At 39.6% G+C, this 25,537-nt stretch overlaps 3 protein-coding genes across 6 annotated transcripts; 1 reads left to right on the top strand and 2 right to left on the bottom strand.

The window, feature by feature from the left end:
• Positions 1-1,006: 1,006 nt before the first annotated feature.
• Positions 1,007-11,591, bottom strand: CLHC1 (clathrin heavy chain linker domain containing 1). 2 transcript variants are annotated; one of them, XM_084514532.1, is made up of 12 exons: positions 11,443-11,591; positions 11,111-11,369; positions 10,137-10,324; positions 9,576-9,706; positions 7,605-7,806; positions 7,302-7,411; positions 6,851-6,902; positions 5,798-5,904; positions 4,300-4,474; positions 3,359-3,561; positions 2,422-2,592; positions 1,007-1,310 (listed from the first exon to the last, which is right to left on the bottom strand). In XM_084514532.1, exons 2-12 carry the CDS (start codon positions 11,270-11,272, stop codon positions 1,120-1,122), a joined length of 1,692 nt encoding a protein of 563 aa, XP_084370658.1. In that variant the 5' UTR covers positions 11,273-11,369; positions 11,443-11,591; the 3' UTR covers positions 1,007-1,119. The 2 variants fall into 2 exon arrangements, with proteins under 2 accessions (XP_084370658.1, XP_084370659.1); XM_084514533.1 differs by lacking the exons at positions 7,302-7,411; positions 7,605-7,806 and having other exon boundaries at positions 11,111-11,357.
• A 363-nt stretch (positions 11,592-11,954) lies between these two features.
• On the top strand, positions 11,955-13,744 carry RPS27A (ribosomal protein S27a). The gene is made up of 5 exons (XM_084514090.1): positions 11,955-12,127; positions 12,287-12,341; positions 12,422-12,507; positions 13,120-13,251; positions 13,562-13,744. The coding sequence occupies exons 1-5, from the start codon at positions 12,080-12,082 to the stop codon at positions 13,709-13,711; spliced, it is 471 nt and encodes a 156-aa protein (XP_084370216.1). The 5' UTR covers positions 11,955-12,079; the 3' UTR covers positions 13,712-13,744.
• Positions 13,745-14,487: 743 nt separating this feature from the next.
• On the bottom strand, positions 14,488-25,426 carry MTIF2 (mitochondrial translational initiation factor 2). 3 transcript variants are annotated; one of them, XM_084514087.1, is made up of 14 exons: positions 25,295-25,426; positions 24,358-24,589; positions 23,779-23,884; positions 22,659-22,830; positions 22,056-22,216; positions 21,158-21,334; positions 20,506-20,645; positions 19,449-19,573; positions 18,495-18,699; positions 17,371-17,623; positions 16,557-16,697; positions 15,511-15,675; positions 15,143-15,283; positions 14,488-14,734 (listed from the first exon to the last, which is right to left on the bottom strand). In XM_084514087.1, exons 2-14 carry the CDS (start codon positions 24,580-24,582, stop codon positions 14,565-14,567), a joined length of 2,181 nt encoding a protein of 726 aa, XP_084370213.1. In that variant the 5' UTR covers positions 24,583-24,589; positions 25,295-25,426; the 3' UTR covers positions 14,488-14,564. The 3 variants fall into 3 exon arrangements, with proteins under 3 accessions (XP_084370213.1, XP_084370214.1, XP_084370215.1); XM_084514088.1 differs by having other exon boundaries at positions 25,201-25,344; XM_084514089.1 differs by having other exon boundaries at positions 24,358-24,499; positions 25,201-25,343.
• Between the last annotated feature and the right edge of the window lie 111 nt (positions 25,427-25,537).

Consider the following 25,537-nt stretch of genomic DNA (forward strand, 5'->3'; position numbering starts at 1 on the left):
AAATGTTAAAAATGGAAATTGGATACCCCTCTCTGTTCTTGATTCAAATCCAATACTTAAAATATCTGTAGATTTATATTTTTCTTCTTTTAAAGAAAGTTCTCTTGTGAATCCTAACTCTTCAGATTCACCCATATAACAAATATTTCCTATTAACTTTTTAAAATGCAAAAATGCATTATTTAAAAAAAGAAAAAAGAAAAAAAGAAAAAAGCAGTAGTCATATCTAGCTTAATTATAGAGATATCTGTTATTTGGGAACATGTAGCACAGTGACAGCAATAGATGACATTCAGCATTCTTCCTGTTTATACTGGTTGTGGGCTGAGAGCTAAAAACAGGCTCTGCCAACACGCACCCAGCATAAGACTATAGTTGGACATCTTCCTTTCTCTAAGGCTGAATCACCCACCTCTTAATAATCAATCCAAGCTAAGTAAGACTTCCAGTACTGGCTCTTACATTGCAATATGGTCACTTAATTCCCACAGGAATCCAAGAAGCAGTTGGATGTGCATAAGTGAAAACTAACTTCAAAGTAAGCACTTGTTGCATTTTGACAGGATTTGTTAGATTACCAGGATAATCTAATTTGTTCTATGACTCTAGTGATGGTGACCTTTCTGGCCTACCAGAAAAAAAAAAAAAAAAAAAAAAGGCATTAGGGTGTGTCTGCCTTGTACAATGCCCTATTGTACAGTGCTCTCAGAGTGACGATCCACAAACAGCAGTTTCCCTTACCCACACTGATTCCAAACCCTGTGCAGTATCTCCCTCCAGCACTATCCTGAAAGACAGACGTGATGTATTGAAGCTGAGAACAGGGTGGATAAAAGAAATGTGTATCATTACCACAGTACACCACTCCAGAGTGTCATATGCCAACTTTCTTCTACATTAAGGATACATTTCCAGTTAAAAAAAACACTGCCACGAACACATTTTCACAGAGACACATTAAGAGCGACGAATAACTGATACCTGCTGGTAAAATAATTCTCAGCACTGTTTTTTGCATGCTTACTGTTTACTGTAATTCATACAAAGAGCTAAATGGACTCTTCACTTGACTGCTGTAAGAGCTCCCTCTGTTGTTACGCAGGAAAACTACCAGAAAACCTATTCCATTATCCTCGTGTCTTTTTCATCTTCAAGTCGTGAATTATCAAACACTCCATCCTGTGAGGTGAGGACTGACACAATTTTCTGAGATAACTTTTCATGCTTATTTTCTGCACAGGTAACTGCTATCTTATTCCAGTCTTCCAAAGTGCTGACAGTGTCACTTAGAATAATCTTTTCCAAAGCGTCTAAAGGAAATAAAAATAATTAAAAAATTGAAGGAAAAGGAAAAGGAAAAGGAAAAGGAAAAGGAAAAGGAAAAGGAAAAGGAAAAGGAAAAGGAAAAGGAAAAGGAAAAGGAAAAGGAAAAGGAAAAGGAAAAGGAAAAGGAAAAGGAAAAGGAAAAGGAAAAGGAAAAGGAAAAGACCCTGCATTTGCCTCAATAAGCTTTGTATTAATCATATTAGGGATACTGCACAAATCAGATGGATCATTTTTTTCAGACGGATTATAAATTCTATGATTGAGTAAAGAAAAACTGATCAAATTAAAGGCTTTTAAGAAAAACAGTCTTTAATTTAAAAGGATTAAAGGCTAAAATCTTTGATTAAACTCAAAATCATTTCTGAAACCCAGAAGAGCAATAGAATGACAGAGAAGTGGCAGACACCAAAGTTAAGAGCAGTTAAGGGCAAGATACAATATATACAATAGATGGAAATAACCATTCCTGAATGGAGATAACCTACTTTGCAGAAACATTATCTTTAGATTTAAGCACTTTTCTTGGCTAAGTCTAGGCAAATAAGCATTACTTTCCCTGCAGAGTCTGCAGCACATTCTGCCCATGTGGTTTGTTGCAGCTCTGGGCCTTTGGCTTGAGCTCACGTTGCCTGAAGAGCTTCTGCACCTGGCATTGTAAACGCTCTGGGAACTTACAAATCTTACATCAAAGTAGGATTTTGGTTATTTCTTTTTTATGTCCTAAGCAGTAAATAAGTTACTGGTTGTCCAAGAGGCAGTCTACAGAGTCCCTGCTAGAAGCAAACAAAGTGCCTGCATAATTATTTCAGTGGTTGGGTTGCCCCAAGGGGTGCTCTGTGCAACAGCGAAGACTGAACCTGTGTGTGTGAGAGCAGGCAGGATAGGCTGTGAAATCTGACATGAGTGACCCTCATCCCTGTGGAAGCTTCAGAAGATGCAAGAATGCACAGTTCAGCTTGCTATGAAGGAAAAGCTTTTATTTAGTTTCCATTATAAACAAGGAGCACTGAATCCAAAGTAATTTATAGCCTGAAACTGGACTTGAATTAAAATGTCAAGTTTGAAAGTTTGTTATTCAAATTTTACTGTGCTTACTTTTATTGTTCATTTCCTCCAACAGCTGAAAGCCATGCTTTTTGTGTTCGGCCGAGATAAAAGACAGGATTGTAGCCCCCATTGATGAAAACGGTGGTTTTCTAATCCACTGTTGACTGAGACAGCGAATTAATGCAGTGCTAGGACAGTTTTCCAATAAGAAGTAATCATCTGAAAATAAAACACCAAGATTATTATAAATTTGCACATGGTCACCTCTCCCCTTCCTCACTATAAAAGAACACAAGGATTTTCCTAAACACTGTGGAAAAGCTAGTATGTGATTAAAATCTAACCTTCATTTACTTGGAAAAAAAATCTTTTCTGTAATTATTTTAGAAATCTCACAGAATGAGAAAATGAGCACACAGCAGAAAAGTACTTAATATTGAAAATCCACCTTTAACATGATTTGGAATATGGTCAGTGAATAAAATAAGAAAAAAATAAGAAAATAAGAATGAAAAACTGTAACTTAACTGAGCAATAACATTCAAAGCAAGAAGACACATAGAAGAAAAAAATTTCACAGCCAGAAGTCACAGAAGCTAAGCAGAAAGGAGCCTAAGAAAGAACATAGGACACCCTTCTTTCCTTTCATTGTTGGATTAATAAACTCATGATCCAACAGAGGGCTAAATCTCTGAGATTTCCTGCAGGCCTCCTACTGGGGTTTTGGGAAATCCCTCCAGTGATTTTCAAACAAGTGTACAAAAAGAAATTCCTTATTTCAGAAGATCACGCATTGATATTATGATAACGCTGACAGGGTCTTTTAATCAGAGTTCTTGAGGTCTACTTAAACATGATGACAAGTTCAGACTGATTCACTTCAAGTTCCTTCTGTACAAATGTGGTCCAAAGCATCATCATTAAACCTAAAATAAATAAACGGTAGAACAATCATCAAAGGCAATACAAGCGCCTTATTATTTACCTAAAGAAAAATGCTCCACTTGCTGAATATAATCCACTGCTCCAGCAATTCGGCCCTGTTTACACAGGCACAACGCAACTTTTTTGTACGCACCAGAATGACCATACGCGGCCTGAGCCAAAGCCAGGCATTCCAACATGTTGTTTGGCTCCTCTTTCCCATAATCATAAATAAGGTCTCCCACTGCCTCAGAAAAAGTTAGCCTGAAGAAGACAAGGCAATAAAACAGCATTCCTAATATGCTTTGTAACTTCAGAATATTTCAAAATGACCTCCAGCATAAGTGGATTGTATAGATGGGCATATTTCTGCACGTATAACTATTAAACTGTTCCCCTTCTTCTTTCTGCCTCTCTTGCAGCCTTAATTCTCTACATTTTAAAAAGTAGCCTCTTCCTTCTCTTTCTTAATGTCTCAACTGCCACAGAAAGCAATAGCAACCAATGGGACATGTCTTTTAGAGATTACTGCAATTCCAGGCTGTGGCAGCTGGGAGGAACATTCTTACATTCTTCCTGAACATGGGAGATTCAAGACTGCTTTCAGAGAAAGGGAAATGCTCACATTTCTGACATCAAGAGTAGAATGAAAGAAACCCATCTTTCAGTAATTACAGTTTTCTTAATCCACAGTACGGTGTGAAAACTTTGCATCTGCATAGTTTTAACTACAGCATAAGAGAAAAGAGTCTCAAACAAAACTGGGGTCTGCAGTGCTGCCAGAATGGTTCACAGCAACGAAACCAAAATGTGTTCTTCAGAACTTGCTGTTGATAACACTTATTTGACCTATGCTCATATTGAATTTAAGATTTAACAGTGAGTTTAACAGCAGAATCAAAAAGGACACCCACTGGTACTTTTGGCTGTGTTTTGTTTCAAAGGGTTTAGTTTGAAGAAAAAGAAAAGCCTCATGGACGTCAGTGCAGAAGAACCACATACCTTTGCTGTGTAACCCAATGGTTTACCAGGTTTAATTGCTTTTCAGACAATGCACATTTAATTGCTTCCAGAGTTACAGGTAAATTTGGAAGGCGTCCAGCTGCAGTACTTGCATTTATGAGAGTGTCAAAATACTTCAGCAAAGGCAGATTTCTTCCTTCAAGACAGCTAAGAGCTAAAGGGTTGAAAACAAAAGTCACCCAGAAAAGCACAAAGAGAAAAGTAACTTTCACTATTTAAGACTTCCTAAGTTTTAGTCTTTGTTTGCTGACACACGCCAAAGGCCTCTGACACAATCCTTAGCAAATCTCTGAGGTTGTGTCATATGCGATGCTACATTAATCACTCAAAATGAAGGTTGCTCAGAACTGAAGGCACAGGAATCATGACAGTATTTTACCAGTGACAGGTAAAGGTAAAAAAGGTAAATCTCAGGGGGAGAGATGGTTGGGTATTTAAGGCATATAGGTTTTCAGGTGAAAATGCATGAAATAACATTGTAAATGCCTTTGTACTGCTTTTGGAATATAAGATCTGCTAAGACTGATTTGTAATTCAGATCCCACATACTAGCTTATTGCAGTTCTTCTCTCTAAAATTGAATGAAAACCAATAAAAATATGCACACACACACAAAAAAATGTTGATCTTGTAAAGTTCGACCACGCCCCTATGATTCCTCCCAGATTAAGAATAAAATATTCAGCTGCTCATATCTCTGATACCACCAATACCACTGAATTTTGTATTTCCAAATACAAGGCAAAACATTGAGACAAAGACAAAATTATATAGACTGTTTTTCATTTACCTGGGAAATTTAAAATCAGCAATAGTTTTTATGTATCTTAGATTTCAGAAACTATTTTTAATGCAGCTAACTGGAATATTGCTTTACAGCTCAAAAGGCTAGGCTTAAGTAGTTAACACACATAACAGTCAAACTAGCAGGTGGACTTTTGTTCTTGTCTACTACATGTCACCCCTCAGTAGAAACAAAAACAATTTCAGCACAGCTTTAGGAACAGCGTTACACTAGACCTTAAGACCATGGTAACAGGAATTTATACTTCTGCAGACCCTGAGTCCCAGAGTGACGGAAAAGGCCTTGCCTGTAACATAATGAAGTCTATTAGCTAGTTGTAATTTCACCAGTCACACATTTTTGAAAAGCTTACATGACTGTTTATGTTCCATTCTTTTCCATAAACCACTGCTTACCCCAGTGCTGCTCCAACAGTAAAAACAAAAACAAAACAACAAGTGTTGTAAACTAGCTATCTCTTTTCCTGCCTTTCAGGGCATGTGCTTAACATAGAACAAAGGAGAAATAAAAAGCCTTACAAGTTCTTTGTATTCGATTTGGAATTTTAAATGCAAGCCTCAAACCCCCACAAAAAAATCTTGTTTGATAAATCCCAAGATCCTAAGCACTAAAACAACTAGCTTGACATCAACTAAGATCCTGTAAGAATGGATCCAATTATCAAGTTCTTACATTTAAGATTCTTTAGAGCCTCTTCATTACAGAGAATTTCTCCAGGAGAGTTTATTGCACAAGTTGCTGCAGCATCATACTGACCACTTGAAAATAATTCACTGAAACTAGTAAAAAGGAAGAAAAAATACAGAGTATATGCTATGCAAACACTAAATAAATACACATAAACAAAATGGCTGGCTTTAAATAGCAATCCAGTCAGGAATCCTAAACTTTAAGAATACACAGCTTAAAACATATATATTTTAACCTAGTACATCTTTATTGCGTTTTCCAGCATGAAGCAGCAATTTTCATTCCCTGCACATCCAGTTACGTTTCTTCTGCCTCACTACCTAGCGCTTTTGAAAACGTCCATAATGAAAATTGAGAAATCTAAGAGGGAGTTACCTGGACAATTGTAAAGAGAAATCAACTGCATTTTAATATAAGGCTTGTAAAAGATTGTGATTTAGGAGGGACTAAGAAAATTAATCAATTGCCAGAAACAGAAGCGAGTTACTTCTGTTTAGCAGTTACACAGCAGGCTATATGAGATCAGTTGATGAACTAATTCCTATTTTTAAGATCAAGCGGTTATTAAGTGATGAGATCTAGGCATCTAGAAGTAAATCTCTGCATTGGATGCTTTAGAAAAGTCCAGTAATGTCCAATTTCCTTCAGGTATCTGGACACTTTTGAAAAACCCTCATTTTCATCAAACCCTCAATTTTGAAAAAAAAACCTACATTTTCACTCGTAGGTACAAAACCTATAATATTTAAAATTAGCTTGTCAGCTTTCACAACACAAGGAAGTAAGCTAATCATACACCTCAACAGCTGGTCTCTTCAATGTCAGTCCCTTTAGAAAAAGGACCAAAAAGCCTCTGAAAGTGGACAAACCTTTGATTTAATGTCTATGTCTAAATGGCAGCACTTTTTACAAGCTCCAAAAGGGTCAAAAAAAAAAAAAAAAAAAAGAAGGACTGCATTCAGGCATTCAGTATGATATATTAGCTCCAGTGTTGTAAACTGCTAATACAGAGCACAATAACAATATTCTTTTTACCTTTCAAAATATTCAAGTGAATCCTCAGCCATTTTACTAGGGACATCAAGAGCTGGAATATAAGATATGGCAGTGTAAGGTAATCACAGTACTACCTCAACAAGCAAATCAGCATTAAAAGTGCTAAAGCATTTAAAAACAAAACAACAACAACAAAAACTATCAACTGATACATTTATATGAAGGCATATAATTTAAGCTGAAAATATTTTCATGTATTTTTAAAGAATTGAAACAATCTCCTTAAGTGCATGATTGTTTAAGACACACCTTTTGCCACATCAGTTAAACTCTAAAGACAGTTTTCCCACCAGTACCCTCAAAAATGAAATATCTCTCTGGAAAGATGGAGAAAATACTATCTTAAAGACCAAACTCTTAGTTCACTACAGCTGTCTACACTCACACTCTCATTCTTGACTGTTCTGACATTTTATTTTAATGACTTTACCTCTTTCATCATTTTTCGTGATCTGAGAGAGGACATTTTGCAGGGTGATAGTCTTGTCTGATTTTGCACAGGCAGAAATAGCATTTGCAACTAATGAAATTCTAGTGTATCTACAGATAGTTGAAGAGGGAAACAGGTATGTTAGCAGAAGAGTTACATGAATGCAGAAATATTCATCATAGGATCTGTGGTATCTGTATTAATAATTGATTCATGTACTGAGGCTTAATCTGTAAGACTTTAAAAAATGTCTATGTGACAGAAAGAACATATCAAAAGGAAGTGTTGCAGATGCTTGTGAACCTGAGCTTCAGCTTATCCCTCTTTGCTTCAGCTGTATCTCTTATGGCCAGTAAGTGCAAGAGTTCTTGTTCTAACTTCGTCTTTTTCTGACGAGGGACGTACTTCCCGTCCCCATCTTTTTTCAGTTCCAGCAACCGTCTGTCTAACTGAGAGAGATGTTTAGAAAGAGAATCCAAGCTGAGAGATTCCTCTACACTCAGACCTGTGGGAGAACAAAATGCCTTTCATGAGCTCTCCTTGCAAATCTCTTCCAGGTCTTTCTTTTGAGGAAGTCCAGCAATAACTCTGAATCATAGAATCATAGAAAATGCTGAGTTGGAAGGGACCCATACGGATCATCAAGTCCAACTCTGCTGGACTTTTTCAAGTCACGAGACACAAAAGATACAGAGGTTTGATTATATATTCTATTTTGTTCTCTGCTTCTCCTCTAAGTAATTCCTTACACTCATTTTTTGTTGGTTTTGGTTTTGTCTTTCATGGAGTTTTGCTTTCATGGAGCAGATGTGATGCTCAGTCTTACAAGGTTCTCCTGTTGCAATTCACACTTGGCTCACATCCTTGCCATCCTGAATACCTCAGCACCATCAGGAAAGATGATACTTTTTGTTTCTACTCTTCATTTCCTATCTTTTAAACAAATATTTATACAAGGAAAGACTTCGCTTCTTATGCTGCCTGACTTACTTCAAAGATTTACCTGATGCCTTTTGAAAAATCAAGGCTGTGTCATGTCACCCCACCCACATTCTTGTACCTCCCTTCAAAAAATGATGTGCAAAAAATGGATGGACTACCCCCAACTGTTGGGAATTGGCACAAAGGGCATGGACATGAGTCCGTGGAACAGTTGTTCAATCTGAGCTTGTCTTAAGCAACCAGGAGTAGGCCTTAGCAAATCCCATGGCCTGCTGTAGCTGAGCAAACCAAGCTACCAGGGCAACTATGAGAAGTTCCCATGACAGTGTTCCCACGTCGCCCAATTGAGGAATTCAGAAAAATATTGTTACCAGCAGCTGGCTTCAAGGACAAGGTCTACGTGACTGCTAATCACAAGGGGGTTGTTTTCTTGCAGGTGGGGTTGTTTTCTTGTAGTTGTTTGTCTGAGTGCTTTTGACCAATAATCGTGTGTGAAACACTGTCCACCCCTGTTAAGTTCACTATAAAAGTTAGGCTATTTGGGCAATAAAATGGAGGAGCATGATCTGACTCTACTGGTGTCTGTCGTGCTTTCGGCCATGCATCCTGTAACACCCAACCAAAGGTAATGTTTGCTCTTTCCAAACAAGCTGTATTTAGGCACACATCCACTTAGGCTGCATCTCTTATTATTTTTCCTGTTTGGACTTTAGTCTTGCAGATCTGTAATTCTCTGAATCTCTCGCATCCTTACTTCCAACAGGCATCAGATTTGCCACCTTCTGGTCCTCAGAGGACCTAGTCAGTAGCCAAACTGCATACTCCCATAACCATCTACTGAGAGGTGCCTATAAAACACCATAAAGCAACCCAAGGACACATTTCAATTGGTGTGAGATGGGGCCAGTTACATCCTTCTGCCTTGTTGAGTCCTTATTCCTGCAGATGCCAACGAGATCCGCTGCAGACGGGTTTAAGTTGGAGCTTTACAGAATGCCCTGGCTTGCATGAAAGACCAGAACAATCAGCTGCCGCAGATCCAGCAAGCACAACCAACTCTCTCTCTGCCTGCCCTGGGGTAGATTTAGCCCTTATAAGTCTTCAACTCCTGCTTGTCATCCCAAATAAGTGAGAGGCTGAGCTGGTGGTAACTCCCTCTTTTCTGGGCAAAAAATAGTAAAGCCGCCTGATGACAGGAACACAGGCTGATTGGCATCTCACTGATAAACTGCAGTATTCTGGGTGGCTTGCCTATTCATTTGGTAATCATTATTACTTAAAAACATACTTAATGTAGAAGAAATGCTCACAATAGCAGAACCTTGGATTTACCTGGGATGGGTTTAGCGGGATGTACTGTTTTCTCTTGTGTGCCAAAGGTTTCAGAGGGCACCTTTCCCATATTTTGAATTTTTAATATTTCATTTTCAATTTTTGCAGAATTCTTCTCAATAGCTTTTATTCTGGGAAAACAAATGAACAAAAACCCCAAGCAAACAAAACAGGAACTGTTACCTGGTCATTTTTAATACATCAGGCTGCAAGAATATTAGTTACAAAAGCTTCTGAACTTGCTTGGTCTCACACTGTTTTGCTGTTTTCTGCCCCCTTGTTTGCCATATTCTATTTCAGACTGCACATAGCAAGATAATTGGCTCTTTGCAGAATTCTACTAGATAAATGCAGCTATATAGTATCTTCTTAATATAAGACTGTAAACTCAGGAAAAGTTAGTAATTCACTTTCTTTTCTGTATTTCTCAGCATCAGACAATCCATTTTAGCAATGACTGTTCAGAAACATAAAAAAGTGTGAAAGTCAACTACACTTAAATTATTTACGTCCTAATTAAAACAACATATTTTGTTCTAAGCATCATGAAAGAGAGCTTACTTGTCTTCAAGCTCCATTGCTCTTTTCCTATAGTATAACAGAGCTGTGGACTCAGATTCCAGAGCTTTTAATCTCCCACGAAGAAAAAACACATTCCTTTGGCCATTCTTAATTCTTGTAATAAATGCCTCATATTCCTGTTTGATTGAAGTCAGGATGTTCTTGTACGCACTAACATACTCTATTATCTGTGAACGTATTTTTGGATGCAATATTTGTGGGAAGAGAATCAACAACAAAAATCTTTCTGGAACTTTCTAATACACATTTTCTTTAAAAGAAAATGGCTAGACAAAGCAATACGTCTTAGATCAAGCTTTACACCACCACATAATAAAAGATATTATTAACATTAAAAAACAAACAAACAAACAAAAAAGCTTCAGAAACAGGCTTGGAAAACCAAAGGTACAGGGGCCACATGTTAGTATGCTAAAATAAGTGAAGATGTAAAAGTAGACAGAGGAACTTTCATTCCTACTTATCCAGAAAGCTAGGTGTGCAAGGGTGCTTTATTTATTTATTCACGGCATCTTCCATTTCAGTCAGAATCTGAAAAAGGCAGATGAAGTCAGGCAGGAGTCCTTCACAAGCTTCAGCAACAACTTTTCAGCCTAACTGAAGAGCAGCTGATGCTCATACAGGGCATATGGGGCAAATGGGGTAAATGTCATGGGTCTTTATAGTCAAACAAACAAACAAACAAAAAGTTAAGAAAAGGGGTTATCAAGCATGAACCCTACTGTAATATAACTTCTGGTACTATGAATTCATCATAATGGTTTCTATTTGACTATAGTGTACGTAGTGGGCATAAAAGAAATGGATAGAAATGTACCAACCTCTGATCTGTGTAGCAATACCTACAGTTCACAATTGGTCTGTTTATGTATTCTTCCTCAGAAAACAAAGCAGCAAAGCACGCTTAGTGTGAGCTCTATTAGTCTTGCTCATTTACCTGAGAAACATGTTACCTTGTCAAAAGCGTTACTGTATATGATGTAGCGCTCCTCAGAGGGCCCTGGCTCAGCACAGCCCACTTTTTCAGTTTCTGTCAATATGTTTCCTCGAATGCTCTCCAGAAACCTCCTGTCCTTCTCCAAAAGGAAGGGAGGGTTTCTCTGCTGCCCCTCCATGGCTTAGCATAGCAACGTGGCACCTTTCTGACAGAGAATCTAAACCTCTCTCCTGCTTTATTTAACGTGTGCTTCAGGTCAAAACCTGGAAGAAAAGCTGAAAATGTTAAAATTGCACCAGGGATTTCCAAATTAACGTGACTCTCAGTACTTTTCCGTACCTAATTTACCTAAGAGTTTTCTAATTCTACGGATATTTGCCCAGCAAACGCAGGCGGGATTTGTCGGCGTTTAAGCTGCCTTCACGGAACTAGGAGGAGAGGAGGGCCCAGATTTCTGGGATTTCGCGCTGCAGCGCCGCCTTGTGGAAACACAGCTACCTGGGGGGAAAGGAAAAGAAAAAAAAAAAAAAAAAAAGAGAGAAAAAAAGAGAAAAAAAAAAAGAAAGAAAGGCGGTCCCTGAAGCGCCGGCTGTGTGTGCGTGCGCACGGCCCCGCCCTGAGGGGAGCTCGGCTTCGCACCGCCCCTCAGCCTCCCAACGGCCGCCCCGAGCCGTTGGCGCCCACAGCGCGAGAGGAGCCGCGGTGCATCATGGGGGCTGCAGTTCCCCTCCCCTCGCGGTCCCGCCCTCCGCCTACGACTCCCATGGCGCACTTCGGGCGTGGGAGGCGAGACTACAACTCCCAGCATGCCGCAGCGCGGCTGGCGGCGGCGAGGCACGCCGGGAGCCGTAGTCCCGAGCACGGCCCGCCCCTTCCTGCGGCGCGGCTGGAAACCCCGTGCGGGGCGGAGGGGCGCTCTTTCGGGGCGCCGCCATTCCGCGAGCAGGTCGGGGAGGCGCGCGGTGCGGCGCGGCGGGGCTTCGCCATGCAGATCTTCGTGAAGACCCTGACGGGGAAAACCATCACCCTCGAGGTCAGGCTGCGCCCCCCGCAGCGCGCACACCGCGGCGCTGGGGCTGCGGGGGGCCGGATGGCCGCGGCGTGCCCCAAATGGCTGCTTCCCCTGCGGCTCGTGGTGGCGAAGCGCGGGTGCGAGGTTGCCTCACGGCCCCGCTGCTCTGTCTCCTAACAGGTTGAGCCGTCAGATACCATAGAAAATGTGAAGGCGAAGATCCAGGATAAGGAAGGTGAGGCCGCGGTGCTTTCTGCGCGGTGGGGGGGGGGCGCGGTTCGCGTGCCTCACGTGTTGCTGCTCTGCCGCCCTCAGGGATTCCTCCTGACCAGCAGCGGCTGATCTTTGCTGGCAAGCAGCTGGAGGATGGACGCACGCTGTCGGACTACAACATCCAAAAAGTGAGTGGGAAATGCTGGGAGGAGCGCGGTGCCGGCTGCTGCTGAGCCTAAAAAGTGCTTCAAACAGATTGAAAGAAATTGACGGGGAGGAGGGGTAGCACTTCTCGCTTGGGAAGTGCTGATGCTAAGAGTAGAGCTGGCAGTGGAGGTCGTATCTTTAGGTCAGAAGGAGACATTTCTGAGAGTTGGCACTTTCTGATGAGCGATTTTAGGGTGGGGTTAATGCTGCTGACTTCGGTCAGATGAGCAGCAATGCCACCAGAAAACAAGATTATTTTTACAGTAACAAATTGGTGATACATTGGCTTAGTCGCATCATGAACCTGTATTCTGCAATTTTAGTCAAAACTGAGGAATACATTCACAATATTTTTATTAGTATTTGTACCTTTAAAGCTTTGGGATGTGACAGCACACAATTCTCTGGTGCCTGCTCATTTGCAGACTACGGAGTGAAAAATCCTTTAAGAGTTTTCCTAGTTGGCTGGAGGTTGAAATTCTGCTATTTAAGTATTTGCTGTAGATAAAAGGCATGTTTAAATACTACTCACGGCTTGTGAAAGCATTTTTAGTCTTTCAAATGGTATTCAAATTTTCTTACTTTACAAACAGGAATCAACCCTTCACCTTGTGTTGAGACTTCGTGGTGGTGCTAAGAAAAGGAAGAAGAAGTCTTACACTACTCCCAAGAAGAACAAGCATAAGAGGAAGAAGGTTAAACTTGCAGTGCTCAAGTACTACAAGGTATGTAGAACTAACTCGGTGAAGCTTGATGAATGCTTTGCTCTCACCAGGAAGGGACTAGTTACAGCTTACAAAGGCTGTGACTAGTCTGCATGTCACCCAGTGTTCTTAAAGTCCTTCTGTTTGCAAATACCCCATCTGTTAAATAAAACAGAAGTTTGACTGTTGCAGTCAGGCACTTCAGAACTTTGTTTTTCTGTCAGATTTTTGAAAGAAATCCCAAAAGCTGCTTTGTCAAAGAAAAGTACTTGAAAATAATTTGTGCTAAAAGGTGGTGAGTGTATGAGATGTTGCCTCTTGCCCTTGACAGGTGGATGAGAACGGCAAGATCAGTCGTCTGCGCCGAGAGTGCCCCTCTGAGGAGTGTGGAGCAGGAGTCTTCATGGCTAGCCACTTTGACAGACACTATTGTGGCAAGTGCTGTCTGACGTACTGCTTCAATAAGCCAGAGGACAAGTAAATGTACCAGACAATAAAAATCTGAAGTTCTGTACTGTTTAGAGATTTATTTCTGCACTGTATTTCCTCTTCACTGGTAAGAAAAAGACTTGTTAAGTCTTGTTCTATACCTCTTTTTGGGGGCGAAATTCTTTTCCCAAGGAAAAGGGGAAAAAACAGCTATGCAAAGACCGCAGGAGAATCCTTTTCAGAACTCTGAGTTCTGAAACTCATTTAACATGAATATTTAGTGATTTAGTACTTCAAATATGAACTATGCAAGCACCATTCCTATTTTTTTTTCCAAAAATATTCAATTCTCCCCAGTTACAGTCAGCCATGAAAGTCTGATTTCTGACCTGCTTTTCACAGCATTAGCCAGTCATGAACAAATATTCCTACAACTGTATAAGAGGGAAGCAGGGTGTATTTGCTTTTTTTGTTGTTCTGCCATAGCTAACTCTGACCTCTAAGCGGTCTGTTCTCACATGAGTAGATAGCACTGCGATTCTTATCAGGAAACCTGGGAGACCAACAAGTCTGAAATCATACACAGAATCAGCACTAGAGCAAAGGAGGGTCCCCACCATGAAGACCATATACTGAAAAAATAGTACCAGCACCCTTGTAGGGGAAGAGAAAGAGGGCTCAGCTATTTTGAAATCAATAAATTTGGAAGTATTTACACCTTGATGGCTTTACACACACAAAGTGCTTGCAGTTAGGGTCATTCATCTGGTGCTCCCGTGAGGTACGTTGGTTGCTTGATGAGGTTTAAACAGAGAGATGCACATAAGCTTCTTCATAAGCTCATTTAATGTAAAGAGTTCAAGGCCAGGAATAGTACATGTCCTTGCTGGGGATTCAGATGCATTTTAAAATCCTGGATCCCACGAAGTTGTCTGTTGAACTTCTTTTTCTTCATAACAGACAATTTCATCTCCAATATTGAATTCTATATGCTTGTCCAAACTTAATCCACAATCCATACCTGTTTTTATTACCTGGACATCATCTTTATGATGCTTCAGCGATGATAAAGATCCTACAGAGAGGAAAAAGAAAGAAAACCCAGTTGACAGAGTATAGATGTGTTTTGGTTTCCCCTTCTCACACAATTCAGGTTTCACCACATAGCTACAAAACAAAAGCCAGACAACCTGGAGATTGCAAGTGGCTGCAGCTGATTAAAGTCAAGCATCAGTCCTTTTCCATAGGCAAAGGCTGTGATAACTACTTTTCTACCAGAAAAGCGGGGGTTAGAAAGAGGTCTGGATAAGGAGAATGATGACATTTTACAGCTTTCTCTGCTTTGAATGATTCCATCCTAAACAGCACCCGTAATTAATTGCCTTGTGATTAGATGCACACTTTCTGCATTAATTTCACCGGGAACTAACTAGTCACGTTGTAACACTGAGCACAAACACTAGTTTTGCAGCTAGTTACTTACCTTTCCAAATAACATCCCCTTTACGGATTAACTTAAATTTCATCTTTTTGTCAAGTTGCCCCTTCTGTACTCTGCACCCAGCTACTGGAATTTTGCTTTTTCCTACTGTTACAGAGAAGATGTCAAGAACAGAAGCTGTCCCTAAAAGAAAAAAAAAACGTAGTAGAGTTCTAAGAAGTACAGGAGAATAACAAACACATAAGAAAAACCAAGCCATGCTCTTCCACCTGCTAAGCTGTATAACAAAATAGAAAGGCAGCTACAGAGGAGCATTAATTATTTGATACAGGAGGAACGCATCATCGGAGTGCAAACCTAAAGCCATACAGCACAGGAAAAATGTAATTTAATACTCCCTGAAAACTCACCTATTGTATTTTCCACCACAGATGGAGGCAGTCTGCTATTTAGCTCATCTTGCAAGTCTTCAATAAGTTTATAGATGACGTTGTGAAGTTTTATTTTTATTCCCTTTTTAGCAGCCAGTTTTTTAACAGTTTCATTGGCTTTCACGCTGAATCCATAAACAACACCTGGCAAATATAATAATCAGCAACTGATAACATAAGAAATTATTACACAATAAGTGAAAGCATTTGGCATCTCCTGAAATGTTGAACTTGCAGCACAGGTTAAAATTAGCATTACCAGTCAGCAATACAAGAAACATCATTTCACTACTTCCCTTTTAATGGGGGACCATGTACCTCCCCCACTATCACTGCAGTCAGCACACCCACTACTACTCGCCTCATATCAAAACAAATGGGCTCAGAACTCCTCACAGAAAGTTCCCTCATGACAGAGATGAAGTTATCAGAAATTACTGCATACACAGAGCCCACCAGAGTAGATGGCACCACACACACACAAAAAAAATAAAAAATTCCCCCATTTTTGGGCTGGGAAAACAATTTGGTTGCCCGGTATACGCTGGAAATGAACTTTCTACATTCTCATGCACTCGTGGAGCGTGTTAGGTCCTGCGACCCCCTCACATTCTAGAGCAGGTGAGAATCATGGCGCAAAAAGGGGACCAACTATTGATACAGGTGTTTCTTTTCAGTGACCTCCCCGAGCAAAAGGAAATTCTGTTGTGTGCTGCTTTTCTGGCATTGCCCTGCTCAACATCATAAAGCAACTTAAGTGAGAAGTTGAGATCCAACCATTATCTGCCATTAATAATTCAGTTACTGACAATGGCTGTCACAGTCCTATTTCTGTGATATTTCTAGCCTTCCCTACCTGCATTAGTATTTGATGTTAAAGGTGTTACTTGCTATTATTAATATACATAAGTTTACATTATCGATGCTGTTAATTATTAAAAAAAAAAAAAATAGTATGAGATCTACTGATTTCAATGGAGAGAAGTTTCTACTAATTGTACATTAATTTTAAAACATACACTCACCATTAAATGCTTCAGCAAGACTTATGTCAGTTTCGCTGATATCTCCCATTCCAAAATGGATGATATCCAATCTACATTCATCATCAGCATCATAGCTGTCCAGAATGTTCAGAATAGCTTCGACAGATCCATCCACATCACCTGGGTATATAAACGGTAGTGCTGTTGACTTTGTATCAATCAAAGTGATACTGAAGAAGAAGAATTAGGGGAATGAAAATTCCACATTATGCAATATAATCAAAAGCTTGGATATTTAGCATTCTTTTTATATTTCCAGCAGTATATTAGAAGACATATGAGAAGTCTTTCTATCACAAAAGTGAAGTGAATAAAGACAGCAGGACCAGAAGCTCCACATCTGCTGCCATTTCTAGGTCAAGTCTGCATAGTTTTTCACTTACTACTGCACGTATACCACTGAACGTAAGGTCAAACCGAGTTCCTCCTGCCCCACTTTAACTAATACACAGATGTTCTTTTCCTCCATTCTGCTAATGCAGTACTGCTGTTCATATAACTTACACACATGTGCACACATGCACTTGTATGGCTTTTATTCAGGAGTTCCTGGGTAAGGGTTTGGGCCCCTAAGATTTCATCTTGCTCTGACCCTTCTGGAAGCACATTATTCTGACCACGGGATGATTTCTGATGACTCTCCCGTTCCTGAGAGGCATTCGATAATTTGTTCAGTTTTAAATTGATCAAACTTCTGCCAACAACATTTTTGTTAATTATTTAGAACTACGCTGCAGACTGAGCATTTGAGAAGCACGGAAACATTGCAGCAGTAAACAGAACAGAACGGTACCTTTAACAATTACTGACAGCACGTTTTTGTCCACTTCTGTTCTCTCTTTAGGCTTTGAGAACATTAGATGCTTGTTGGTCTTGTAGAGCAATGCCCTTCTCTGTCTCCAGGTCAGATGGGCTAGCTGCTGTTGCTTCCTCTCATATTCCACCCTGTGTTCCTTTTGCTTTGCTTCAATAACTTCCCCATCTTTTCTCATCTTCTCTTGCTGTTCAACATAGGTTCTCCAAGCTACAACTTCATGTGCCCTTTGCTGGTCAGGAAAAAAAGAAACGATCTTGCAATAGAGAAGTCCACATTAACTCTCATTTACCCTTCTGTTTCTTCTCTACCATCCTACTCATTTTCTTTAGCATTTATCAATAGATTTTGCTGCTATGATGACAAAGAATCAGCACAATGACTTCCTCCCGTGCTACAACAGCACAACTCAAGGCATCTCTGCATCAGAGAAAAGAATTATTTTTTATTTTTTCAAGTGGTATTTGTCCAGCTCCCACAACACATATTTCAAGATAAATTTTTAAGCAGTCTTCTGTCAGAAACTAATTCTCTCATAAAATTACAATACTGATACTATTAAGTACTGGATTGTTCTCCGGGTAGGGTCACAGTAATTTATATATGAAAGTGAAAACAGCTTTTCGTGCCTTTAGAAAGGACACACATTAGAATGTATCCCAGGTTATCCCTGGAGCAGCCATTTAAGACTACATTCATTGCAAACATATCACAGAGGAAGGCATAATGACCATGAGAAGTAAAGGGTATGAACCAAAGGCCACTCTTTATCTCCCCTGGCAGCCTGCTTTCTTCATGTGATTGTAAAGTAGATTAATTTGGATGCCTGGAGAGGAGAGAAGAGGATGTAACAGTCCAGCAGGAGAGAGGTGGGGGCAGTGGAAGAGAAAGAAAGAGGCAACATGCAAATTCTCATTCCTCTTACAGAACACCTAGCTCAGGCATCTTAATACCCACGCTCAGCCTTCATCTTTCATCAGTTTACCTTGGTTACTTAGAATGAAATGCAATTCTATTGTGATTTACTTATTATTTTTAAACTTGGCTCCTTCCTTTCTACCTTACTGCAGTATGAATTTTCCATTAAACAGTGCTTTCTGTACCTCAGATTCTACTTCAAGGATTTCATCTCCCGCCGAAGGAACTTCCTTCCAGCCCATGATTTCCACAGGGATGCTGGGAGAGGCTGCATCTACAGCTTTTCCATTCTCATCAAACATGAAACGCACTTTTGCCCAGGTCTTCCCTGCAACCAGAACACAGCCTTTCCTCAGGGTTCCTCTTTGGACAATGGCTGTGGTAACTGGACTAGCAAAGAGCAGAGAGGAAAATAACAAAATTAAAGTGACCATTTTCAGGCTTAGCATAAGTAAGGAAACACAAAACATGATGTACTTGCAATCAATCTCAGGCACAATATTCCTGTGACTCATTCTCATCAGCATGCAAAGAAAATTTTGAAGTGCAAAAAGCCCCAAACCTGTACCGTACTCTTCATTTCTGCAGATCAATACAAAATTTGGCATCTTGAACCTCTCAGCAACAGACTGATTTCGCATGTTAAGTGAACACCCATTCCATTCTCCCCCCAAAATTTCCAGCCTTCAGTTCATTTTTAAAGAGGGCAGAACACGCCTTCTTCACAGAGGACATGCAAAATGGCTAAAATACTTTGAAGTGTAAAATGTCATGCAGTTTTTGATAAATTGTATCTATTTATTATATTATGACTATGAACTTCATCACCTTTACTTTTAAATGATGTTAAAAAAATACATCCATTCTAACATTTTAGAGTATTTCCTGAGCTTACAGGATTTCATTTCAGTGATATAACTTGTGTTGTATCAGTTTATAACCTCTTTTTCTGTACGTCATGCTGTAAAATAATGTTTTAACACTTTATTTACAAGTGCAGCAAAGAAACTGCAGTTTTTTATCTAATTCCAAACAAAAAAAGTACAATATTAAACCTAAGTACTACAAACCACGTGAACAGTATTGCTGCATTATTACAAATTGCTTCCTTGAAGTTGTAAAGACAACAAATAACTTACCCTTTCCCTTTGTCTTTGCGAGACTCAATTATAGTCCCCTCTACCAGACCTGTGTAGTCTGCCTTCAGTTCTAACATCTCTGCTAAAGCAACAGTTGCTTCTGCCAAAACCATCAGGTTTTCACCCTGTATAAAACCATACCAAACAAAAAAAAAAAAAAAGAAAGTGCCCAATTAAAAAAAGATCAGAAGTTGAAATCTTAGTGCCAACATCTCCCATTTAATTCAGAACTTCTAACAATGCAATACTATCCAACACCATGGATTCCTTCACCTTTTAAGGTAAAATGGTACTGAAGTAATGAAATACTACGACTGGTGGTCCAGAACACAACATAACATTAGCAAGGACAGTTTCCTTACTTTCCTCTTCACAGCATCATAGTTAAAAATGCAAATTGCAATATTCTGCTACAGAGGTGAACGGAGAAACCATTTTTATGCATAACTATTTTGAAAAAGCATAAGGGAACAACTTCAAAAGGTCTTGAACTTGGCTGAAATTTTAGAAGATGACTGATGGAATGCATGTGGAAGGACAGCAATAAGCCTAAGATACTGCTGCATTAGTTTGGCCACCATAAAACTATAAGCAAACATAGTTTACTTTTTAAGCTATCAGTTGTTCACATGATTTACTATGTTATCCTTGCAAGTTCACTACAAAACTATGTTCCTGTAATAAGGCATGTGTTATAAAAATATTTACCTTCGTTTGAATTTCTCTCTTCATACATGCCATTATCATTGACCTTGATTTTGCACAAATAAACAATCATGGAACATATGAGGAAACAAAAACTAGGATTAACCTGAAAACCAGCCACTACATTTCCCAAGGAAGAAAAATAGTTTCTAGTGCTCACTGAAGGGCTGAGCCTCAAAATACGACAGGATTATGTTTCAAATGATCCTGGTGAGAGGCAGCAGCACTTAGCTCATGGTAAGGTGTCAAATACCAGAAAGATAAGCATTCATATTCCAACCACCAAACAAAAATGCGGGTGTATGCACATCTTAGGCATCCATGAACACCATCATTTGTTTCAAAACTTTACCCTGAGTGCTGAAATATTTACAGCTTGAACATCCCCTCCAAACTCTTCACAGATCACATCGTGACCCATCAATTCCTTCTTCACTCTTTCAGGATCAGCTTCAGGTTTGTCACATTTGTTAATGGCAAGGATAAGAGGAACTAAAAGAAGGGAAGAAACATATTGTTGACCTAACAAAAACTTGGTGCTGCTAGAATAGCTGCAGTAAGATGTTAGAACAGCTTGTGACCACTTAGAACAAATCATCTCTCTTGGCACCTATTTCCTGAGCAACCTTAATTAGAGACTTGGCATTGTTATTTTGATATAGAAGAAAAAAAAAAAAAAAACAAAACAAAGCTACCTACACACTACTCATGCTTTTCTGGCAAAACTACAAATCCTGCAAAAATTTCTTAATATTTTTATGTACTAATATAATATTTGGTATGTATTTTCAGACACCTTCCTGGGGCAGAAGGAGGCAGGATAGGACAGCAACTTCACAAAGTCCATGGATTTTAATTCAAGGAGTTTCCTTTGAGAGGCGGATAAACAATTGCAAGGTGCTCCATATTTGAGCTGCACAGTAACACACATCTCATGGATTAACTTTATGCACTGGGCTTGCCACTTTGTTCCAAACGTAATGTTAAGAAGTCAAACACTGTACCTCCTGCGTTTTTAGCATGTTGAATGGATTCTACAGTTTGTTGCATCACTCCATCTTCCGCCGCTACAACCAGTATGACTATGTCAGTTACAGAGGTACCTCTTGCTCGCATGGCTGAAAAAGCTGCATGTCCAGGAGTATCAAGAAAAGTTATCTTTTCCCCAGACGGCAGATGCACTGTGAACAACACATTTCACACAGTTTTATTTGACTTGCTGTAAACAGAGCAGTCAGTTATTTTATGACTTTTTTATATATATAAAACAGATTTTTTTAAGGCAGACAGATAACTGGCATGGAGGTTAAAGGTACTTCTTCTCAGGGAAGAAAAAAGCACAGTAGAATCTTTCATAATCAAAAATAGTCTAAAATTATTTCAGTTGTACAATCCACTTGAAAGTTCCATCCACACAGTTGTAAAAGTTTGCCTCGTTTGGAGAAAGGAAGGCTAACTGCAAACCTCATTGCTCTACAACTTCCAGAGGAGGGGAAGTGGAGGAGGAGGCACTGTTCTCCTCCCCCCGGTAACCGATAACAGAACACGTGGGAACAGCACAAAGCTGCACTAGGGAAGGTTTGGACTGGACATTAGGAAAAAATTCTGGAGAGCAGTCCAAACACTCAACAGCCTTCCTTGTGAGGTGCTTGATATTCCTTAATAACATGCTCTACTTTTTGGTTAGCCCTGAAATAGTCAGGCAGTTGGACCTGATGATCTTGGTAGGTCCCTTCCAAGTGAACTATTCCATTGCAGTTATCACAAGTTATGCTTTCCTTTTTCACTGCTTACATATAAACCGTGTATGCTGCAACATTTCCCCCAATAAACTGTCAGCAAGTCAGCCCATTGTGTAAGAGAAAATTGCTTTACACACATGCACGTACACTTGGATCATACCAAGAAAAGCACCGATGTGTTGTGTAATGCCTCCTGCTTCCATTGATGCCACTTGAGTTTTTCGTAGGCTGTCAAGTAAAGTTGTTTTCCCATGATCAACATGGCCCATTATAGTAACAACTGGGGGCCGTGGGGTTAATAAAGCTGGGTCTGCAGGGGGTCTGCAATCAAAACAAAAACACCTTTCATAAATTCTAAAAAAGTTCACCAAGCCACCATCATGCCCAGTGTGGCTAACGAAAAACCATTTACCAGAACTCAGTGATGAAGAGGTAAGCCTAGCTTCTCCCCACAGTAACTGCAAATCCTAGCTATAACACAGTTTGCCCTCTTAGTATTCAATCTTCCTGCTGCATCAAAAGATAAAGTTGGCTTTTATTCAGAAAAACACATAGAAAAAACTCACCTAAAACAAATCACACCTGAACATCAGTTTAATGCACAAAAATCAAAACAGTAAACTCTACCTTATAAATATTACACTTTATGACCTTATCAGGTATCATCAACATACCATTAGAAGAAAGAAAACACAGTATATCAATAGCTGGTGCAGAAACAAATAGGATAAAAAAGAGCAAAAAAGAATAGTTCACAATTTACCGTTTTACAGCATCTGTATTTTCTCTTTCTTTCTCTTCTTTCAGTTTTGCTGACTTATACTTCATTCCTGATTTTTTAACAATTAGCTTGATATAGTCCTCATTTAAAATGGAATCTGGTTCTACGGAACCAAGATCAATATCTGTGTACAGCAGGGCTTCATAAACATGATCTAGGGAAGAAAGAAAGATACTTAACAACTCACCCAAAAAAAAACCACAACAACACAAGGGACAGAAACACACTGTTTGTTAATTGTTAAATACAATTTAAGATTTTGGGTTAGTAGGTTATATTGTAACAGTAAGTTTCATTCACAAAGCATTTTTGCTTTAGGTAGATTTATCTAGAAGTTGCTACAACCTTATTTTTCACTCAAATTTTCACAGCTTACTTTCCTACTTGAAACTCGTCTAAACTAAATAGCTAAGAAGTGATTCAAGGAGGAAGAAAATGTGATAAATCTGTTCATTTGTGACTTTCTCTGGCAGAAGAAATACGGGACAAATAGTCAACGATTGTTCCACACTGACTTCAGCACCATTACTAATCTCCCTCTGAAACATATAGAGACATGACAGACTCTTGTTTCTCTCCTTCCTACTGCGAAAGAAGTTTGCCAGAAAAAAATACATGGTTGAGAAGAAGAAATTGGCAATAGGACTGTTTTAATGGAACACAAATTGCTCCTGAACCCAACATCCTGCTCTCAGACAAATATCTCAGGCTGAAGCTCTTTTGTACCTTTTCTTTAGCCCCGAATTCTTTACGTAGCAGCTCTCACCCCGCTTCAACAAACCAGGGTGCAATGTTTCTCCTACCGCAATGTAATCTAGCATTTTGGGAGAAGTCATAGTGTCCTGTCCAATAATTTGGGTGGCCTAACATTTTTTCTCCTTAGACTGGCATCATGCCTACCCACATGTTCTTTTTCTCCAGTTAAATATTTTTGATTAAAGGAGTTACTTTGGTAATGGGCACAATCCACCTTGCCAAGGGAAGGATTAGGAACAACTAGTACCATCTCAGAACATTTTTGCCTTGACCACACATGGAAGCGTCGTGGCTGACTAAAACACAACAGTTAAAATACACCCCAAGTAACAAAGCAGGCTCCCACCTATGTCTTTGCCCATTGCTTGTGCAAGTTCCTCAACAGTCATCTGCTGCTTTATTTCCACTTCACCTTTGGTCAGCGGCAATTTCTTCTTGTTCTTTTTCTTCTCCTATATGGAATTAGACATGTATATAGGAACATACAGCTGGCATAAACTAAGAAATAGTAAAAACAATATTAAAGAGACAGTGGTCTCAAGCCACATCTTTTTGTCTATAATATGAATGAATTACAATAAATTAATGACTTAAAACATCACACTGAATATTTAAAATGTTCTTTCTGCCCTTAATTTAAATAAAAATTAATTCTGCCCTTAATTTTTTTCCCCATATTAGTTCAAAACAAGGGGAAAAAAAAAAAGTTCTCCTGCCTCTTCAAGATTCATGATGCTGCTGGTATAAATACTTCAAGTCAATATTTGAGAGGAGTAACAATGTAGTCTCAAATAAGTACATTTTGGCTCATAAACTTAGAATAGCTTCTGTAAAGTTCTCCTTTTTTGTCATAAAGCGCTCAAACTGATTTTTTGTACTTTGAAATTTCACACAGAATCAGAGATTATTGGATTTTATTAATTACCTCCTTTGTAGCTAGATATCTGTATTGAGATAAAGTGGCACTGCTTGATTTGTCTTTTTGCCAGAACCGTGGATACAGATGAACAGACCGTACGGGATACGCAGATGACTGCACAGGCCTCCATTGTGCTCTGTTGACTTTCCTGTAGGAAACAGTACGCAGCTGTCGGCAAGCACCACGTAACTGGACCAGATTTTCAAACTTCGCTATCAACCCTCGATTCATTTCTTCACTGAAAATAAAAAGGACACATTGAAATCAGTCTCAAGGCTGGAAGTTGTTCTTTGCTATGACAATATGCACAGGAAAACAAGGCATAAATGCTACAATGCTTCAAAGCAGGTTTTTTGATACTGACAATGTTAAACTACTTAGTAGATCTGCTCATATTTAATTTTCCTGCCACTGTCACTATTCCAGTTCAGACACACAGATCTACTGATGTTGTCATAACTTACAAGTCTTCCGCCTGTCTTTGCTGATCTTTAATGTAAATTACTAAACTCCTAACTCGAGGTTCTTTGATACTACCTCAAAGAAGTGACATCTGTACCGTACTGACAGATACCCGGTGCAACCTACCCGGTGTAACCTACCTCTCCCGCCAGTAAAACAAATTTGCAAAATGACACTTACACGAGCACATACCTCCACTAAGAGACTGCAGTATTCTAATGATATTGTTTTAACGATACGATTCCATGATAACAGTGTTATTGTGTGCACAGAGACGTTTTTCTATGCTAAGGCTTGGCTTAGCAATTAAGCTTTTCAAGACAGCTGTCAGATCCTCCCGCATCTTTTAACCACGTTAACTGTGTTTTGAGTCATTTTGCTACCTACCCTGTAGCAGAGTCTCCTGTTCAAGCTACTCTTCTCGTTCAGTTCGCTATTTCGTGGCTCCTATCTACCTGCATTCCCGGCCCGTTCCCAGTACCTTCTGTGTGCTCTCACAGGCGGTGCTGTACCATCCTCCAAGCAGCACGCGGGCAAGGCGCTATCCTCAGTCCCTCTCCACACGCCCACGGTCGCTTTAAAACCCCTCCACAGCGCCTACAGGGAGCGAGCAGAGGACGAAGTAACCAACCAACAACTCCTTTTTTCCCCCTTAAAGAGCGCTTTAAGGGGCAGAAACAGCCGGACACGCTCGCAGAGGACAAATGCCCTGAGCGGTAACCGG

Source organism: Aythya ferina, assembly GCF_964211825.1.
Source record: "Aythya ferina genome assembly, chromosome: 3".
Taxonomy (NCBI): Eukaryota; Metazoa; Chordata; class Aves; order Anseriformes; family Anatidae; genus Aythya; species Aythya ferina.

Bases quoted from the DNA above. Each gene is read 5' to 3' on its own strand.
- CLHC1 (XM_084514532.1), bottom strand. From the start codon at position 11,272: ATGGAGGGGCAGCAGAGAAACCCTCCCTTCCTTTTGGAGAAGGACAGG. The intron at 5,905-6,850 runs GTAAAAAGAATA...CCTTTTTACTAG, and splicing joins TCACTTGAATATTTTGAAAG to TTTCAGTGAATTATTTTCAA. The intron at 4,475-5,797 runs GTAAGAACTTGA...TCAACCCTTTAG, and splicing joins GGCTCTAAAGAATCTTAAAT to CTCTTAGCTGTCTTGAAGGA.
- RPS27A (XM_084514090.1), top strand. From the start codon at position 12,080: ATGCAGATCTTCGTGAAGACCCTGACGGGGAAAACCATCACCCTCGAG. The intron at 12,128-12,286 runs GTCAGGCTGCGC...GTCTCCTAACAG, and splicing joins GGAAAACCATCACCCTCGAG to GTTGAGCCGTCAGATACCAT. The intron at 12,508-13,119 runs GTGAGTGGGAAA...CTTTACAAACAG, and splicing joins CGGACTACAACATCCAAAAA to GAATCAACCCTTCACCTTGT.
- MTIF2 (XM_084514087.1), bottom strand. From the start codon at position 24,582: ATGAATCGAGGGTTGATAGCGAAGTTTGAAAATCTGGTCCAGTTACGT. The intron at 22,831-23,778 runs GTGGGAGCCTGC...TTTCTTCCCTAG, and splicing joins AGCAATGGGCAAAGACATAG to ATCATGTTTATGAAGCCCTG. The intron at 20,646-21,157 runs GTACAGTGTTTG...CCCTTCTTTTAG, and splicing joins ACATGCTAAAAACGCAGGAG to TTCCTCTTATCCTTGCCATT.